The 18,878-nt window shown below is 48.3% G+C and overlaps 1 protein-coding gene across 1 annotated transcript in view; it reads left to right on the top strand.

The window, feature by feature from the left end:
* LOC125435745 (neuroglobin-like) overlaps positions 1-17,565 on the top strand; it is a 34,904-nt gene extending 17,339 nt beyond the window's left edge. The window contains exons 3-6 of the mRNA XM_048502112.1: positions 36-143; positions 11,129-11,249; positions 12,496-12,576; positions 17,014-17,565. Coding sequence (XP_048358069.1) covers positions 36-143; positions 11,129-11,249; positions 12,496-12,576; positions 17,014-17,136 — 433 coding nt within the window. The 3' untranslated portion in view covers positions 17,137-17,565. The remainder of the gene's footprint in view (positions 1-35; positions 144-11,128; positions 11,250-12,495; positions 12,577-17,013) is intronic.
* The last annotated feature ends 1,313 nt before the right edge of the window (positions 17,566-18,878 follow it).

Below are 18,878 nucleotides of genomic sequence, written 5' to 3'. Positions count from 1 at the left end.
TGTCTTGACTGCCTTCTCTCTCGTCTCTCCTCCAGACTCTTTGAGACCCACCCAGAATGCAAGGATGCCTTTTTCCTCTTCCGCAACATCGACGATTTCCAGCAACTGAAGATGAGCAAAGAGCTGCAGGCTCATGGCCTCAGGTAGACCTCCTGCTTGCCTTCGGTTCCAGTTTCCACCTGGAGAGCCAGTACCTGAGAGGCCACTGGAAAACTGAGCATGTCCTCCAAATGCTGGCCAGGACAAGCCCCCTTGGAATGTGCTGGAGGATCTCTCTGGGGAGCCTCCACCCCGTCCCACAGACACGCCTGCTTCCCACTGGGCTACACAATGGCAGCTGACCTCATGGGAGGGCTGCCTTCGGCAAAGGGAGCCGGCCAACCTGTCTTCTCTGCGGGTTACTGGGATGCCAACCACCAGGTGGTCACTGAAGATCTCCTGGGATCAGCTCACCTGGAGAAGGTGGCAGGTGGACTCTGTGGCATTATATCCCACTGAAATCCCCCTTCCCAAACCCCACCCTCCTCAGGCTCCAACCCCCAAGTCCCCAGGTACTTCCCAACCGAGAGCTGGCAGCCCTGCCCAGGAGTTTGGATCTAGGCTGTTAGGCTGTGCTGGGAAGAGACGCCAGCTTCCAGGGAGACCTGAGAATCCCCTGAAATGATGCTTCATCTCTAGACTACAGAGATCAGTTTCTCTGGAGAAAACAGGTGCTTTGGAGGGTGGGCTTATGGCACTGAGGTCCCTGTCCTCCCCAGACTCCACCCCTGAATCTCCCCTTCTACAGTCTGGAGTTGGCAACTGTATCCTCCCCACCCCTGTTGGCAGCTGAGGGGGCTGCTGGGCTGCTTTTGCTTGTAAGGGTGTTCTGTCTAGTGGCGTAGCTAGGAGGAGACAAAGGAGGCAAATGCCCCAGGCACTACTGGAGAGTGTCCCGTGGGGGGCGCATTCAGTCACCCCTTCCCCCCATGAGAGCTGCTTTGCACTGCTTGCTGCCACCGCTGCCACTGCCCCTCCTGTGCTCCCACCCACCAGCCTCTGCCCACCCACCACCTTGGGCTGCTGCCACCCTCTTGCCAAGGTGCCTCTTCCCCGGCCAGCATGCTCCCTGGCTGGTGGGGAAGGCTCTGCTCAAGTTGGCACTGCCATGGCTGGTCTCGCCCAGCTGCTGCCCTTCCATAGGTAGGCAAGAGGTTGAGGGCACCCTTTCCCTCCGCACAATTTTGGAGGGAGGGTGCGATTTCAGTATTTGCTCCGGGCACCATTCTCTGCAGCCTGCCGCTGGTTCTGTCCCTGTTCGGCTGACGTGGCCAGAGGGTGACGGGGATGGGGCTTTGTGGAAGCCAGTTTGAGGTGTTTTGTTGCCAAATCAAGGTTGAGAAATCCTTGGAGATTCGAGGGGGGGCAGGTGGGGAGGGATTTCAGCAGGGCACAAGGCCACAGAGGCCACTCTCCACAGCAGGCATTTTTCTCCAGTAGAACTGGTCTTTGTAGACTGAAGGTCAGTTGTAATCCCAGGACTTCTCCAGGTCACACCTTGAGATTGGTATCCCTACCTCCAAGCCAAGTACAGCCAAGACGGCTTCTGGGCTGCCCTTGGCCAGATCTGAGCCGAGGCACCATGTTGTTGTTGTTGTTATTATTATTATTTATTAAATTTAGTATACCGCCCTATCCCCGAAGGGCTCAGGGCGGTGTACAGATAAAACATCAGCTAAAAACATACATATAATTAAAACAACAGTCGTATCTTAGAACATCGCCCGCACCCTTACGAAACCCTCCTAATGCGAAATAATGGGTCCTGATGGTGTTAGGGCCCACGGGGGTAAAGAGGAGGGGGCAGGGGCATCCTCAGGGGCCGATCTCTCCAAAGGCCCGGTGGAACAACTCAGTCTTACAGGCCCTGCGGAAATCCCCAAGGTCCTGCAGGGCCCGGACAGCTGGAGGGAGAGTGTTCCACCAGGCAGGGGCCAGAGCCGTGAAGGCCCTGGCTCCAGTGGAGGCCAACCACATCATTGAGGGGCCGGGGACCTCCAGTAAATTGGCCTCTGCTGAGCGCAGAGGTCGAGTTGGGACATATGGGGTAATGCGGTCCCGTGGGATATCAATCCCCCACCGCGCGCGCGCGCGCACGCACGCACACGCACACACACACTTTGTGCAGTACTTAGATGACTTGGCTGGAAAAGCAGCCCAGGGCTGGCCAAATCCTGCCCCACCTTTTCTTTTCACTTAGTGTGTATGGCACTCCGTCAACACACAGCTGACACTCCGTCAACACACAGCTGACTGATGGTAACCCATTGCCTGCCTCTGCGTCACAACTCTGGATTTCCTTGGTGGTTGTTCATCCAAATTCTAACCAGCGCTAGCCCTGCTTTAGCTTCTGTGACCTGAAGAGGTCAGGCTAGTTTGCATCTTGGAGAGGGCCCTTGGGTTATATCAACCAATTAATTCTGTTTAGCTGGAATTTTGGAGCTACATAAACATGACAAATGGGTAGTAAACAAAAGAAGATGCCTGTTTCAAATGCAAGGGCTTGCAGAGAGCACTCCATTCAAATCTATTAATATTATTGTTTTCATATGCAAGTTCCACTAGTTTTTGCTCTAATTCTGCATTATGTTTTAGTTTCTGGTCATTTGGGGCATAAAGGCCCACTAAAACAATTTTAGATCCTGCAACAGTAATTTCCACAGTCAAGAGCCTGACCAAGTCGTCTTTAAATATCAATGTTAGTTTATATTGTGGTTTTACATAAAAGACCACTCCTCTCTTTTTCTTATGATGACAAACCATAAAGGTTTGTCAAATATTTCCTGTCTTGTCTTCTTATATGTGTCCCTTGTGAGCATGTTCTTTTAGAAAATGGAAAATCTTTCTCTTTTTTACTAATACATTTAGCCCTTTAACATTCCAAGATAATTCTTTATAATCCATCATGTTTAATTGTTGTGTGTTGTTTCAAAGTCTTTTCTATATTTGCGAAGGAATTCCTCAGGCTTTAATGTTTCAGGAATCCTGTGTCTTTGTAAGAGCATGACACTCCCTCTGGGAACTCCCATCCAAATGGCACACCATTTTTTTTTCAAACTGTCAGTCAAAAATCTGTAATCTCTCTGAATGGGATCTCCTTTAATATTATAATTTGTTTTCCATCAATTTTCAAATACAAAAATATTCTAAATTTTCAATATAGAAAAATTTTCAATATAGAAAAATTTTCAATATAGAAAAATTTCAATAAATTTTCAATAAATTTTCAATATACAAAAATATTCTAAAAAACCACAAGCAAATTCTTACAAACAAACTATATAAATAAAAATTGTTTCCATCAAGTTGTTTGCATCGTGTGCCTGTAGTATGTGGTCTCTCAGGGATCTGGAACTAAACTGAACTAGACAGTTTCTCAGTAACTTTTCTCTGTTTAGCAAAGTTGGAGTTAATACGAAAAGCCTTATAAATATTCCACTCTGCATTTCCTTTTCCTGTAAATTGTCCCACTTCTGTTTGTTATCTTGACCCTCCGATTCAGGAATTGCTCTAAAGCCCAGAGAATCCTCTCTCTGGCCTAGCTCCAAACATGTTTATACAAAAATATTCTAAAAAACCACAAGCAAATTCTTACGAACAAACTATATAAATAAAAATTAAGATCTTAGGCCCTGAGCAGGTGGGTTTCTGCAAAGGCAAATCTACTTTGGATCACGGCCTAGTTTTGTCTCATTTAGCGAATAGATACGCAAGTCATGGCTCGAACAAACTTTTTGTTGCTTTCATTGATTTGAAAGGGGCCTTTTTATTCAATCTCGATAGATCTGCTATCGGAAAAGCTTACTTCTTGGAATATTGACCCTAGATTGTTATTCTTAATCAGGCAGCTATATTCCATTACAAGATGCCAAGTAAAATGTTCACCAGAGGGCCTCCTCACAAGTAACATCCTTGTCAACAAGGCGTCAAACAGGGCTGTATTTTTGCCCTTTTCTTGTTCAACATATTTTTATATGATTTACCATTGACGTCCTCAGAAGTTAATGGTCATAGTCCCAGACTAGGTCCCTTCCACATTCCCATACTATTATATGCGGATGATGCAGTTTTATTGTCCCGCTCTAGAATTGGAGTATCCTACCTAATGAATGCTTGTGCCATCTACTGCGAAGCTAATCAATTAAAGATCAATTTTGAGAAATCTAAAGTCCTAGTATTTGCCAAAAAATTAAAAGTCTTCAAGTGGAAAATACAAGATAATCCAATCAAATAGGTAAAGCAATTTAAATATCTCGGGATAACATTCAGTCATAATCTGTCATGGGCTACCCAATGGAAAGTAGCTCTATGGCTGCACCAACCTCCAAAGAATTGTGCAGCACCCTCACTGCTGGGGGGATGCCCCTTACACTGGCAAAGGGGGCAAAGACGCCAGCACAACGCTCTGCGTCTCTCTCGCGCTCGCTCTCTCACTCTCTCGCTCTCTCGCTCTCTCTCGCTCTCTTGCTCTCGCTCTCTCTCACACACACACACCGACCGCTTTCTGGACTGGACCATAAATAGCTTAAATGTTGATCTAAACCTTTTCCCATTGAAAGATTGGAACTTTAAATATTGTCTTCCCAAAATATCTGTTTTGCACATATGTGTCTCTAGCATGAGGGTGACTATGTTTTCACCTGCACAGGTACTAAACCAAATGACAACACTGTTGACTATGGAAGTATTTTTAAGCATTTGGCCATGTTAAGCATCAAGTTTTATTTCAAGTTTTATTGTTCAGAATTTTGAAATCTTGTTACATTTATTCCAACCTCTTTGTGGAGTACTGTTTGGAACTACTGTTGTAGGTAATCCAGGTGGAAAAGCTAGTAGATTCTGAAAGGCATTTTGTGGGATTTCCTTGGAGAGTTAAATTTCTGTATCATGTAAGACAGGGAGATGGGAAGCCGAACCTTCCCTACAGAAGGAATATAAGAAAATCAAAGCCACAGATTATTGGACCAAATTGCTAACATAAACATTCCATGACAACAGCAAAAAACCTGCCTAGTATCATCCATTGTTTGGAACAGCCTGGTCTTCTATGTTTGTTTAGTGAGAACCAGGAAGAATGTTTGGAAGCATCAAACTAATAGTAAAAATTATTTGGGGAAAACTTTCCATAATTGTTTGAGATCTGCATTGCAAAAATGGATGCTCAGTTATGACTACCACTGAGATAATCTCAAGCCAATGTCAGAGTGGAGGCTTTTTCCCTTGTTAAATTGTTTTAAGAAACAAAATTGGAATGTTGTTGTATCTGGTAATGATTTATCTCAACACGCAAATCAGCGGCTGGTTTGTTCCTTTCACTGAACTTTTTGGAAATATTTATTTTGGAAGTGTTTCCTGCCTTCGTCCTGCATGCTAGAAACTGTGAGAATATTCCAAACAGGGTTGCCAATCTCCAGGTGGGGCCTGAAGTTCTCCTGGGATTTCAGTGGCTCTCCAGATGACAGGGATCAGTTTCTCTGGAAGAAAAGGCTGCTTTGAAGGGTGGACTGCAGCAGCATTCGACCTCACTGAGGCCCGTAACCATCCCTAATTCTGTGTTTGTTTTAAAGGGGCAATTCCCCTCCCCCTTAGCAGCTGTTTATATTCACACAGAGATTTACTCTGTGTTGACATTTGAAAAAGTCCAAAGTTAGTCTTTCTAGATCCTGTTTGGCTTGGCTGGAGCCTTTGTCAATTCTTCTGAATTTCGTGTTTAATCTGAGCCTTCCAGATGTCTGAATCTGAGCTGCCCAATATTTCTGCATCTCTTTGAAAGAGCAGGGGCCATTTGATCTTCATCTCCTGATCCAGATAGTGAGAAGACCCGTCAAAATCCAGCAAGAGAGTGACTTGTGGGCACCCTGTTTGGGGCACTTTAAGATCATGAAGAGAGATGTTCTAATTCTGGGCAGAGACCCAAATTTTATCACCAAGTCTAGCTCATTCTTGTACGGGCCCAGGCGCCAAGAAGGATGGTCTGTATTTGGATGGGAGACCACCAAGCAAGACCAGCGTTGCTCTGCAGAGGAAGGCAACAGCAGACCACCTCTGACTTAAAATCCACAGGAAGTGGAGTTTCATGAGGCCACCAGGAACCATTTGCAACTTAACATCAGAAAAGCCCTGCTGGATTAACCATTGTGGGCCCATCCATTCCACCATCCTGTCTCTAAAATAGACTGACCAAGTTGTCCTTCCGCTTTTATGGGACAGTCCCGCCAAGATTCAGATTAATTTGTTCCAAGCGTCCCAAGGGTTCCTTCCATTGTCCCGATTTTTGGGAGGCTGCCGCACTGCCTTCTGGGGTGCAAGGCAGTGCAGCAGCCTCCTGCAAGACACATGGTCAGTGTTAGGGAAAGCATCGGCCTTCTGGGCGCTGTCGTTTCGCCGCTCTCAAAACGGCAGCCTCCCAGAAGGCAGTAAGCCTCCTGGCGTTGGCGCATTACACACTGCAGCGTGGCCTCAGGTTCGAGTACTGCCTTCTGGGGCGCTGCCGCTTTGGCGGAAACGCAGCTTCCCCAGAAGGCAGTGTGTTCTGCTACATTAATGCTGCACACGAGTCGCGCAGCCGCCTACCCCCGTCCCGGGTTCACAAGGTGACCATCTGGTCACCTTACTCTGAAAGTTCAACACCAAGGCATAGAGGCCGAGGCTTTCTTCTGGTATCAACATCAGAAGAGTCCATCAAGATCAGAGGTTGCCTGCTTCCACGGACGTGCCACCCAGGAGAGCATATGAGGTCAAATGTCCCCGGACGGTGTCCATTTAGTCACGTGGGGGATGGAAAATCTCCCCCCACACCGCTCTTCCTTCCCCCTGGGTCAGGGACGTAACGAGGCAAACTGTAGCCCTGGGCAAAACCTGAGTATCCCCCCCATGGGCGGCCACTCCACCACGATCAAATTTTTTTTTTGCACCATGGACATGGCTGGTGCCCTGTAGGGCAGCATTTTGATTTTATCGCACTCAAAAAATTTCTTAGAGTATCATCTGGAAACCTGGGTTCCTGATGTGTGACCCCCCCAGGGTTTGGTGTGTAGTTTGGTTTAGGGGTCCAAAGTTATGGACCCTCAAAGGGGTGCCCCATCCCCCATTCTTTGCTCCCTTTGGGAGTCCATAACTTTGGATTCCCTGAACCAAACCTCACCAAACTTGGGGGGTAGCATATGGACACAATCTCTCCTTGGATAATATCGCTTCGGAAATTGTGGTGCCATTAGCCTAAAAAACTGCGCCCCCTGCAGGCTAAAAATGGAAAACCACTAAAAATACCCAAAAACGAACCCTGCATTTTGATGCCCCCCACAAGGTGGTGCCCAGGGCAGCTGCCCACCTTGCCCAATGGGCATTACGCCCCTGCCCTGGGTCCATGCACTGACCTTGTGCAAAAAAAGTTGTTTGGTCATGGTGGGGGAAGGCGGCCACCCATACAGAGGGGTGGGGGAATAAAACTGGTGGTTTTTTTGGCCCAGGGCTACATTTTCCCTAGATTCGCCTTTGCCTGCTTCTGACCATGGCTAATTATTTACCAAGGCTAAATCTATCCATAAATCTGTCTCATCTCTTTCTAAAGCTGTCTGTGCCTGTGGCTGTCCCTACATCCCCTTTCAACAAATTCCACATTTTAATAACTTGCTGTATAAACAAGTATTTCCTTTTGTCCATCTCAAATCGACATTCCATCAGCTTCTGCTGGATCTACTTGAGTTCCTGGGGATTCTTGGGGAGTGAGAGGGAGAAAAATGGGTCCTGCTTTATTCATAATGAACGCAGGTGGGACTCCTACTTCGAGGTTCGCCTCTGGCAAATTCTGACTTCTTTTAAATCGTGGAAAGTTTATATTTCAAACATACTCTGCCTTAGTTATTTTTTTTTTAATTCTGTTTAGAATTTCTTGGTGCAATCCTTCTTTCGACAGTGGAGGAAGGAATTGCAGATTTCAGCTGTGTTTCAAAAAGGGGCCCCATCACTACTAACAACTGCAGTAGATTTTCTTTGATTGATTGATCACGATCAAGGAAAGCATCTGTTCCAAGAAAGTGAATGGTGCTGACAGCATAAGCATTTACAAGCATACTGTTGCCAGGATCTTGCAGCCTGCCTACAGTTTCCCCCAAAGAGGTCAACAATTTCCAAGTGGGGCCTGGAGATCCCCTAGAAAGACAACTGATCGCCAGACTACAGAGACCCAATTCCCTCAAAGCAAATGGCTGCTTTGAAGGGCGGACTCTGTGGTATTGTACCCCACCCCCAAGGTCCTTCCCCAGGCTCCAGCACCCAGGGGTGCACCTGTGGAATACAATATGAGGGATCTAGGACCAGACTTTTTGCTCTTTGTCCTGCTCTTTGGCGTAGGAGGTTAAGAGCTCGTGTATCTAATCTGGAGGAACCAGGTTTGATTCCCAGCTCTGCCGCCTGAGCTGTGGAGGCTTCTCTGGGGAATTCAGATTAGCCTGTGCACTCCCACACATGCCAGCTGGGTGACCTTGGGCTAGTCACAGCTTCTCGGAGCTCTCTCAGCCCCACCTACCTCACAGGGTGTTTGTTGTGAGGGGGGGAAGGGCAAGGAGATTGTAAGCCCCTTTGAGTCTCCTGCAGGAGAGAAAGGGGGGATATAAATCCAAACTCTTCTTCTTCTTCTTCTACTGTGGGGAAGATTACGTTTCTACTAAACAATTCCGCCTCCGAGATTTTAACTTTTGTAGCTAGGTTCCTTATGGAAATTTTGAAATGATTACCTGCGATGGTTCTCATGTATGGCCGTTATATGGATTCTATGCCTAATAAAGGTTTATATATATATATATATCTGTGGAATACAGACCCCAGTTCAAGCACTGGAAACCCCCCTCCCCTGTAGCCTGGTCGAGCCCAGGGTTCAGTTGAAGATTCAGCCTGTCTGGGCCCAGCTTTGAACTCTGGGGTCCACCTCTGACATCCATGTGGACTTTGGAAATGTAGCCTGGAGTACAAAGCAGGACCCGTCCCGTGTGAAAGGGAGTTCTTCATGGGAGGAGGCCAGGTTCCCTACCTGAGGGACAACACCCAAATCTCCAGGAATCTCCCAACCCAGAGTTGGCAACCCTACTGCTCCTTCACCAGTCATGTTCCAGGCTTCAGATTAGGGCAGATGATGATGATGATGATGATGATGATGATGATGATGATGATGATGATGATGATGATTAATCTGGAGGAACCGGGTTTGATTCCCAGCTCTGCCGCCTGAGCTGTTGTTGTTGTTGTTGTTGTTGTTGTTGTTGTTAAAATTTAATAGACCGCCCTACCCCCGAAGGGCTTAGGGCGGTTCACAAAACAATCAACATTTGAATACAACAAATAGTTTCAGTTAAAACAATAAATAAATTAAACATTAAAACACTAGCAGCAGCGATCTTCCACAATTAAAATAAGTAGATGATGTCTGGCATTAACCCCCCAGGAGGGGACTGGCCGATATTCAGTCAGCAGTGAGGATGACACAAAGCTGTAAGGAGCAACGGCTAGAAGGGCGGACTCCAGCGGCTGTAGCCTCACCCAAAGGCTCCGGGTGGAACAACTCGGTTTTACAGGCTCCCAAGGCGGAACTCCCCTGAAGGTCCCGCGAGAGGGCCCCCTGAGACAGATGGAGGGAAGAGCATTCCACCAGGTGAAATGGCCAGGGCCGTAAAAGCCCTGGCCCGGGTAGAGGCCAGCCGCATCATGGAGGGACAAGGGACCACCAGTAAATTCGCCTCTGCCGAACGGAGAGGTCGACCCGGGATATATGGGGTAAGGCGGTCCCACAGGTATGAGGGCCCCAGGCCGTAAAGGGCCTTAAAGGTCAATACCAACACCTTGAAGACAATCCAGAACACCACTGGGAGCCAGTGCAGGCAGCACAACATGGGGGTGATATGACCTCTAACTGAACCACCCGTGAGAAGACGGGCCGCAGCATTCTGGACCAGCTTCAATTTCCGGATCAGCCGCAAGGGAAGGCCCGCGTAGAGCGAGTTACAATAGTCCAGCCTGGAGATCTTGTGGAATTACAACTCATCTGCGGATGACAGAGTTGAGTCCCCCTGGGAGAAATCGCTGCTCTGAGGACAGTGCACCCCGCTGAGCAGAGGTGTAGCGGAAGGAAATTGCTCTCGGGGCAGCCTAGCCTTCAATTCTTGTCCCCCCCCCATGGGCTAATCCCCCCCCCCCTCCCCCCCCATGCCAACTCCTTGATCGAGAAAACGCTAAAACCCTCCTTCAGATGCTGTACGACATCAATTCCTCCTCTTCTCTCCCCGGTAGTGGCCACCCAGGAAGCTCGAGTCAGCGATTAGGGGAAGGAGGGGTGTGGGGGCAATTTTGCGCCCCCATGTGGCAGGATGGCATATGCCCGGGGACATGTGACCCCACATGTCCCCATGGACACTCCGGCCCTGCCACTGAGGTCTCTGGGAATTCCTCAAGGCAGAATTGGCAGCCTTGTTAGATCTTGATAATGCTGCTTAGGGCAAGAGGGTGTGGGCACCAGTTGATGATGGCATTGCTCCAAAGCCTCCCCCGCCCAGGATTCTCTTAATGTGCAGACCCCCCCCCTTTGCTGATTAAGAGGGTCTGCTGATGGTCTCTTGCTTCCCACCACTGTCAACTGTCCAAATCTGAAGATGGCTCATTGGACATTAGAGTTGCCAGCTTTTGTTAGATCAGTAGGAGGTACCTTTGATACTTCCAGATGTTATGATTCACAATTCCCACCAGCCACCTTGGCCATGCTGAAGGGGCTGGATGGGGAATTGTAGTCCATAACATCTGATAGCCAGTCCATAACATCTGGAGTGCCAAAGGTTCGCCACCACTGGGTTGGGAAATACCTGGAGATTTTGGGGTGGAACCTGGGGAGGGTATGGGTTATGGGCATAATGCCATAGAGTCCACTCTCCAAAGGAGCCATGTTCTCAGGTTGTCTGGAAAATCAGTTGTAGTTGTAGTAGTGGGAGATTTCCAGGGGCCACCTGAATGTTGGCACGCCTACGGTAGGTACATCATTGGTGGTTCTGGTCCCAGCTGTGCCCTCTTGTCTCTCTCTTCTTCCATACCTACTCCCTGCTGCCAGGGTGATGTCATTCATCGAGAAAAGCGTGGGGAGGCTGGACCAGACAGACAAGCTGGAACATCTGGCCTTTGAGCTGGGCAGGAGCCACTGCCGATATCAAGCACCTCCCAAGTACTATGAGGTGAGGAGGACACAGGTAGACACCTCCAGAGATACCAGTGTTGATGGATATTATTGTGCAGCAGTGGCATAGGAGGTTAAGAGCTCGTGTATCTAATCTGGAGGAACTGGGTTTGATTCCCAGCTCTGCCACCTGAGCTGTGGAGGCTTATCTGGGGAATTCAGATTAGCCTGTACACTCCCACACATGCCAGCTGGGTGACCTTGCCAGTCACAGCTCGATGCCTCTCTCAGTCTCCACCCACCCTCAATAACGTGTTTGTTGTGAGGGGGGGAAGGGCAAGGAGATTGTAAGCCTCTTTGAGTCTCCTGCAGGAGAGAAAGGGGGGATATAAATCCAAACTCTTCTTCTTCTTCTGCTTGGTGCTAGCTGAGGTGGTACTTTGTTGGGCACTGGATGGATAGCCAGGTAGGGTTGCCAGCTCCCAAGCTGGGAAATTCCTGGAGATTTGGGAGGGTTGGGTCTTGGGTTAGAGGGGAGGAACCTCAGCCCGCCAGAAGGTCATAGTCTACCCTACAATGCTGCCCTGTTCTCCAGGGGGACTGTTCTCTGGGGCTTTCCCCACTGACAGAGTTGTACTGGTTTCTACCTAGGTTCACCTCAGTGAATCCCCACTGCCACCGAGCTCAACATTGTTTTGTCTCAGTTCCCCCCCCCCCCCCAGAACTGCGACATCTTTGTTGCAGTTGTGAACTACACTTTTCTGCCAGAACAAGGTCGATACCGCTTCAAAGCTTTGAAGTGGGGAAGCATCGAAATGACACCTCATCCGTTCAACCAATCACGATCTGCTTTTGTGGCATGCGCAGAACGGGAGAGTCATGGCAGGCAGAAAGCGCATGTAACTGTAAACTGTAAACTGTAAAAAACTAAAAAAAAAAAAAAAGAACGCCTCCTGTTTCCCGTCGCAACACAAGCTCCAATCATGGGATCAAAGGAGCTTCTAAACAGGCACCAATGATCCATCCCTACCCACTTAGCTCAGTCCCTTAGGGGTCAACTCAGTTGCTGTGGGGACAGCCTGGAATCACCCTCCACTGAAGGGAACCGAGTCAACCTTAGCTCCTTTCTATAGTGGGGAAAGCCCCTCTGTTGTCTGGAGATCAATTGTAATTCCCTGAGATTCCTAGTCCCCATCTGGAGGCTGGCAACGGCCATTCTTCTTAGGGACTGGACGGGGGCGGTAACTGTGGGCGGGACTTGTTCTTCGGGCATCACGCAACCCCCACTTTGCTTCATTTTCCAGTACCTCGGAACTCAGTTCATCCAAGTTGTCCAGCCTATTCTGAAAGAAGAATGGACCCCAGAGGTTGAGAAGGCCTGGGAAGTAAGCAGACCCATAAGGGGTAGGGTTGCCAACTCTGTGCTAGGAAATTCCTGGAGATTTGGGGGGTGGAGTTTAGGGAGGCTGGGGTTTGGGGAGGGCAGAGAGTACAATGGGGTATATGGCCTTAGAGCAGGGGTGTCCAACTCTGGCGCTTCAGATGTTCATGGACTACAATTCCCATCAGCTCCTGCCAGAAGTTGTAGTCCATGATGTCAAACCCAGGATCCGAAAATAAGAGAAACTGTAGATTTGGTCTATACCGGTAGTCTTTATTTGGCACCTGAAGGTAAGCATCAGCAAAGACGATGCTGAAGAACCCGCGCAAACACTCTTGCCTATATCCACTAACTTCTCCCCACCCACCCACCCACCCACCCCCCCTTAGCCAAACGCGTTTCTGCTTTTACCCCTGTAGAACAACAAAGCACAAGAACATAAGAACATAAGAACAAGCCAGCTGGATCAGACCAAAGTCCATCTAGGTCTCAGCTTCTGTTACCAAGAGTGGGCTCCACCAGGTGCCTTTTGGGAGCTCTCATACATGTAGGATGTGAACGCGAATGGGCCTCTCGCTAGTTGTTGCTCCTCGGATCACCTGGTTCGTTATAAGCATTTGCAATCTCCTAGATCAAAGAGGGATCAAGATTGTAGGTATACATAAATCTAATTTCTCCTCCATAAATCTGTCCAAGCCCCTTTTAAAGCTTACCTCCAGGTTAGTGGCCATCACCACCTCCTGTGGCAGCATATTCCAAACACCAATCACACGCTATGCGCGAAGAAGTGTTTCCTCCTTTTATTGAGTCCTAATTTTTCCCCCAGCATTTTCTAATGAATGCCCCTGGTTCTAGAGCCAGAAGAGAAGAAAAATTTCTCTCTGCCAACACCATTTTCTACCCCATGCATAATTTTATAGACTTCAATCATCATCCCCCCAGTCAGCCTCTTCTCAAACTAAAAAAAAAAGAGTCCCAAACGGCTGCAGCTCTCCTCATAGGGGAAGGTGCTCCAGTCCCCTCAATCATCCTTGCATTGTCTTTCTCTGCACTTTTTTTTTCTATCTCCTCCCTCAATATCCTTAGAGATGTCGCTACCAGAATCCATGGACACAGTACTCTCCCAGAATGCGCGTCGCGACTTCACTTAGCTTTACTATATAAGGAGCATGACAATCTTTGCAGTTTTATTATCAATTCCTTTCCTAATGATCCCCAGCATAGAGTTTGCCTTTTTTCACAGCTGTTATGCATTGAGTTGACATTCCCAATGGAACTATTTTAACTAAGACTCCTGTCCCTTTTCCTTGGTCCTGTGACTGATAGCACTGACCTCCTGTAGCGTGTATGTGAAGTTTGGATTTTTTGCCCCTGTGTGCAATTTCACTTTACATTTTGCTACATTGAACCTGCATTTGCCATTTCTGAGCCCACTCACCCAATTTATCAAGGTCCGCTTGGTCTTCTACCAATCCTTTGTGGTTCTCACCACCCTACATAATTTGCATCATCTGCAAACTTGGCCACCACGCTACCTTGCCCACCCTCTACTTCCAGGTCATTTATGAATAGTGTTGAAAGAGCACTGGTCCCCAAAGCGTATCCTTGGGGGGACACCTTCCCGACATCTCTCCATTGTGAGAACTTCCCATTTAGGCACCCACTCTTTGTTTCCTGTTTCTCAACCAGTTTTTTTAATCCATAGGAGGATCTCCCCTCTTATTCCTTCATTGCTTGAGTTCTTCTCAACCAGTCTCTGGTGAGGAACTCATTGCTCAAAAGCCTTTTGAAATCCAAGTAGACAATGTCCACCGGTTCACCCCTGTCCACATGCCTGCTTACACCCTCAAAGAACTCTAGTAAGTTTGTAAGACATGGATTTTGTTTCTGCAAAAGCCATGCTTGACTCTTTCTCAGCAGAGTCTTGCTTTTCTACATGTTTTTATAATGTTATCTTTAATGATAGATTCTACTAATTTACCAGGAACAGATAGTCAAACTGATCAAGTCTGTACTTTCGAGGTCCCCCCCCCTAGATCCTTTCTAAAGATTGGTGTGACATTGCAGCCATCTTCCAGTCTTCTTCAGACCTGGATGGAGCCTGATTCCAGGGATAAGCTGCATATTAAAAGTGAGAGAAGATCACCAATTTCATGCTTGAGCTCTTTAAGAACTCAGATTGGGTGAATGCAATCTGGGCCAGTGGATTAAGTGGTAACATTTTTAGTTTATCAATGGCTGCCAAGAATCTCTCTTCCTTGTTCCCACCACTATCTTCGTCTAAGCCTCGATTCAGTTAGCCTCCTAAGCAAGCTTCTTTGGCTTCAGGTGTGTGAATGTTCCCTCACCTCCTCTTGGGTAGAAGACAGATGCTATCAGAATTCACATTCAGCTTCTGCATATCTCCCTGCCATCTTGCACTTTAGCACACCCTTTGTTCCGCTTTGAAGGCTGGGAATAGTTCATGCTTTGATGTTTAGCTGCTTCCTTCCTGGCTCCGAGGCTGCTTATGGACAGTGGAGAGGCGATAGCTGGGACACCTTGCAGAGAAGAAAGCCTCCTCACAGTGCCTCTTGCAGCGCTCCAGGCCTGACACATCTGAGCATTCCTGAAGCCACCAGAGTTGGACTCCCCTGCCTTGTAGGGTTTCCAATTCCTCCCATGTGACCACCTCATTTCCCGAAGAGGAACTGATCCAGGAGATCCCCTCAAGCACTCCACATGCTGGCTTTCGACAACCCCCAACGAAAGGACATGTTTTTGTCCCACTCACAGGCCAGCCTAAAGTGGGGACTCCTTTCCCCAAGAAGCAGTGGTGAGAGCTGGAATAAAATGCGGGCCTCAAAAAATTGGGTTCCATTCCTTCCTTGCAGCAACAACAGCTCTTGGAGTGTTAAGAAAGAGTTGGACCCTCCCTATTCTCCTGAGGCAGGGGAAATTTGGGGGGCAAACCTGGGTGGGCAAAGTCTGGGGAGGGGACAGTGCTCAGAGTGGATGTGATCCCACAGGGTCTACCCCCCACCCCCACCCCAAAGCTGCCATTTCCTCAATGGAACTTATTTCTGTAGTCTGGAGATCACTTAGGGTTGCCAACTGTGAGTTGGGACATTCCAGGAGATTCTGCGGTAGTCTGGGAAGGTTGGGGTCTGGGGAGGGGTCCTGAAACCCACCCTCCAGCCTCTAAAGCAGCCACTGCCCCCAGGTGAACTGATCTCTGTTGTCTCACAATCATTTGAAACTTGGGGGAGAACTCCGTGCCCTACCTGGAAATTGGCAAGCCTGGAGGGGTAGGAACATCTTCCCTTAGGGAAGCCAGGCTGCGTTATTTCTTTAAATTACCTTATATACTCGTGTATAAGTCTACTTTTTCAGCACATTTTTTGTGCTGAAAAAAAGCTCCCCTCAACTTATACAGTGGCCGAATGGGTGGCGAAATGGTGGGGGAACGGGTGGCGAAAGGAAAAAGGCTGGGGAGCTGAAGGTGTTTTCTGCACCTGCTCCCTCGCTATGTGGACACAAAGGCAGCTCCCAGGTAAGCTCTTGGGCTGTTGCTTCGCTGCATCTTCACAGGTGGCCAGTAGCTTCATTCACAGTGAATATTCAGTGAATAGTGTGAATATTAAATATTAAATTTATATGTTACAGAATTTTGTTCAGGCCAGGAAGCTCCATGAATGCTAGGGAGCCATACTCATTGGGAAATCCTCACACCATTGGAGCCCATGGTGGCAGGAATCCTCAATAATAACACACACAACAATAGTGCCCTGGGGTGCAGCCACTGCCAGCACCTCGCCCCCACCCAGTGTTTTGGAAAGCAGGCGGGACTTCTGTCCAGCTGAGCTTGCAGACCTGCAAAAAAGACTTGCTTTGGGGCAGCGGCTGCCGTCACCCCGCAAGCATCTTCTCTGTGTAATGATAAGCTATCTGTGTTGAAGGAGAACCTGTAGGGACTTTTTAAAGGGGGGAAGATATCTTGTTGAGCATCTTCCCTATGAAACTCTGAAGAGATACTGTCTGTGAGAGTTATATATATTCCACTTCAGAACTTTTAAAGTGATTGTTGATACCAGACTGTTTTTCTTGGAAATAAATATTGAAAAACATTTTTATTGGTATCTATTTTTATTTTTGAAATTTACCAGTAGCTGCTGCATTTCCCACCCTAGACTTATACACGAGTCAATAGGTTTTCCCAGTTTTTTGTGGTAAAATTAGGTGCCTCAACTTATTATGCGGGTCGATTTATACATGAGTATATACGGTAAAGCTTGAGGAAAATACATGGATTTCTGCCACACCATTCTAGTCTGACAACAGTCCTGTGAAGTAGGTTAGTGTCTCCCTCCGCCCCGCCCCCCCGCCCCCGCCCCCATGTTCTTGAACCCAACTAGGCTGCTCAGAGTGGTAAAAGTTTGCCTTCTCTTTTTCTCCTCCCAAGAGCCTGTTCAAATATCTGGCAGCCACAATGAGAAGAGGATTTGATGCCGAAGAAAAGACGTCGGCCGGCCAGTCTCTTCACTCAGGAAAGGCTGGAGTCGAATCCACCCTGAACAGAGTCTAGGGGTGGTGATCTACTCTTGGGGTGACCTGCTGTGATCCATCCCAGGCCCCTTTCTTCTCTCCCTGGGCCTTGAGGAACCGCCCGTTGAAAATCCTCTCTGCTGCCAACCGGGACTGGTATTAGACTCCAGAGTGAGAATTCTAAGATGTTGGGTTGCTTATTATAGGGTGATCTGTGCCCCGTAATGAGATCTTTGTAAGTTTTTACATGAGCATCTTGGGAAAGGAAGGGGGGCCGTGGGAGCGAAAACCATTGCAAAGTTTGCTCTCTGGCCAGTCTTATTATTTTTTAAATTGCAGACCTTATTTGAGGAGTGGGCTGAGTGGGGACTTCCTTATAGACAGCTCCTGCATCTTTTTCGGTCCTTCTGGCAGACTGATTAAAGCAGTAGCCCCTCCTGCTGGTGATTTAGAATGTCTATGCACATCACGCGCTTTGCAATTGGTTCTTACCTCCAGATTACAGCCCCTGCCAGCATGGCCAATTGGCCACGCTGGCAGGGGCTGATGGGAATTGTAGTCCATAACATCTGGAGTGCCAAAGGTTCGCCACCACTGCCCTACACTGACCTCCAGTGGATTTTGACACAATGGCGATCAGTCCGCTGGTGCCCGGGGGCAGCTGAGAGGCTATGATGGTCCCAGCAGCAGAGAGAAGAGGGAGGCCAAACAAGCTTCTTTAACCTACAAGGACCTCCAGTGCTTCTTTGCATGCAAAGCTCCATCAACCCAAAGAGCTCGCCCCTAAATCCCCAAACTCCAGAGGGGCGTCAGCCCTGTCCTAATTCATTGTGCCTCCCTAGGCAGAAGCTTGGGTCAGTCTTGCCTTGATGAGCTGACCAGCTCAGCAGCCCGATTTCTTGCTCCTTTGGTGACTTCAGCCCACAGAAGCGGTTGGTTTGCACCGGGATTTGCAAGTACTTTGAACACCCGGGTATCAAACTCTCACATGAATGTTTGTTTTTGTAATTTTTGTCCATCTGCCAATTATTCTGATTCTTTCTGCTGCCGCCCACCTTCAGAGGTTCAAAAAGCTCAACATTTTGTATTGGGGAGAAGAGGTGAACTGAGCCTTTGCGTTCTACCTTCGGGGTTGTTTGAGGTCAGCATCTAAAGAACACTGCCCCCACCCCCCAATAAAAATAACAGGCCTTCACAAGGGACCATTTCAGGATACTCAGATCTCTGGAAGGAGGCAGGCAGGCAGGCAGCTCTCCGGGTCATGGAGCGAGTTGACCAAGAAGACTTTTCTCCCTCTCCCAAAAAATTAGAATTTGAGACATCCAGTGAAGCTGATGGACTGTAGACAGACCAAAGTACGGACCAGGGGCGTAATGAGGCAAACTGTAGCCCTGGGCAAAACCTGAGTTGGATGCCCCCCACCCACCCCATGGGCGGCCACTCCACCACGACCAAATTTTTTTTTGCACCAGGACATTGGTGCCTGCAGGGGGTGCACTTTTAGACATAACAGCACCATAATTTCAGCATATCATCAGGAGACTGTCCTTATGCTACTCCCCAAGTTTGGTGAGGTTTGGTTCAAGGTGTCCAAAGTTATGGACTCCCAAAGAGGGTGCCCCATCCCCCATTGTTTCCAATGGGAGCTAATAGGAGATGGGGGCTACAGTTTTGAGGGTCCATAACTTTGGACCCCCTGAACCAAACTGCACCAAACCTTGGGGGTGCCATCATGACAGTCTCCAGATGATACCCTGAAATTTTGGTGCTGATACGTCCAAG

The sequence above is a fragment of the Sphaerodactylus townsendi genome, linkage group LG06, assembly GCF_021028975.2.
Source record: "Sphaerodactylus townsendi isolate TG3544 linkage group LG06, MPM_Stown_v2.3, whole genome shotgun sequence".
In the NCBI taxonomy this organism is placed as follows: Eukaryota; Metazoa; Chordata; class Lepidosauria; order Squamata; family Sphaerodactylidae; genus Sphaerodactylus; species Sphaerodactylus townsendi.
The sequence above is the reverse complement of the archived record's forward strand: the minus strand, read 5'-3'. Positions and strand labels throughout refer to the sequence as shown.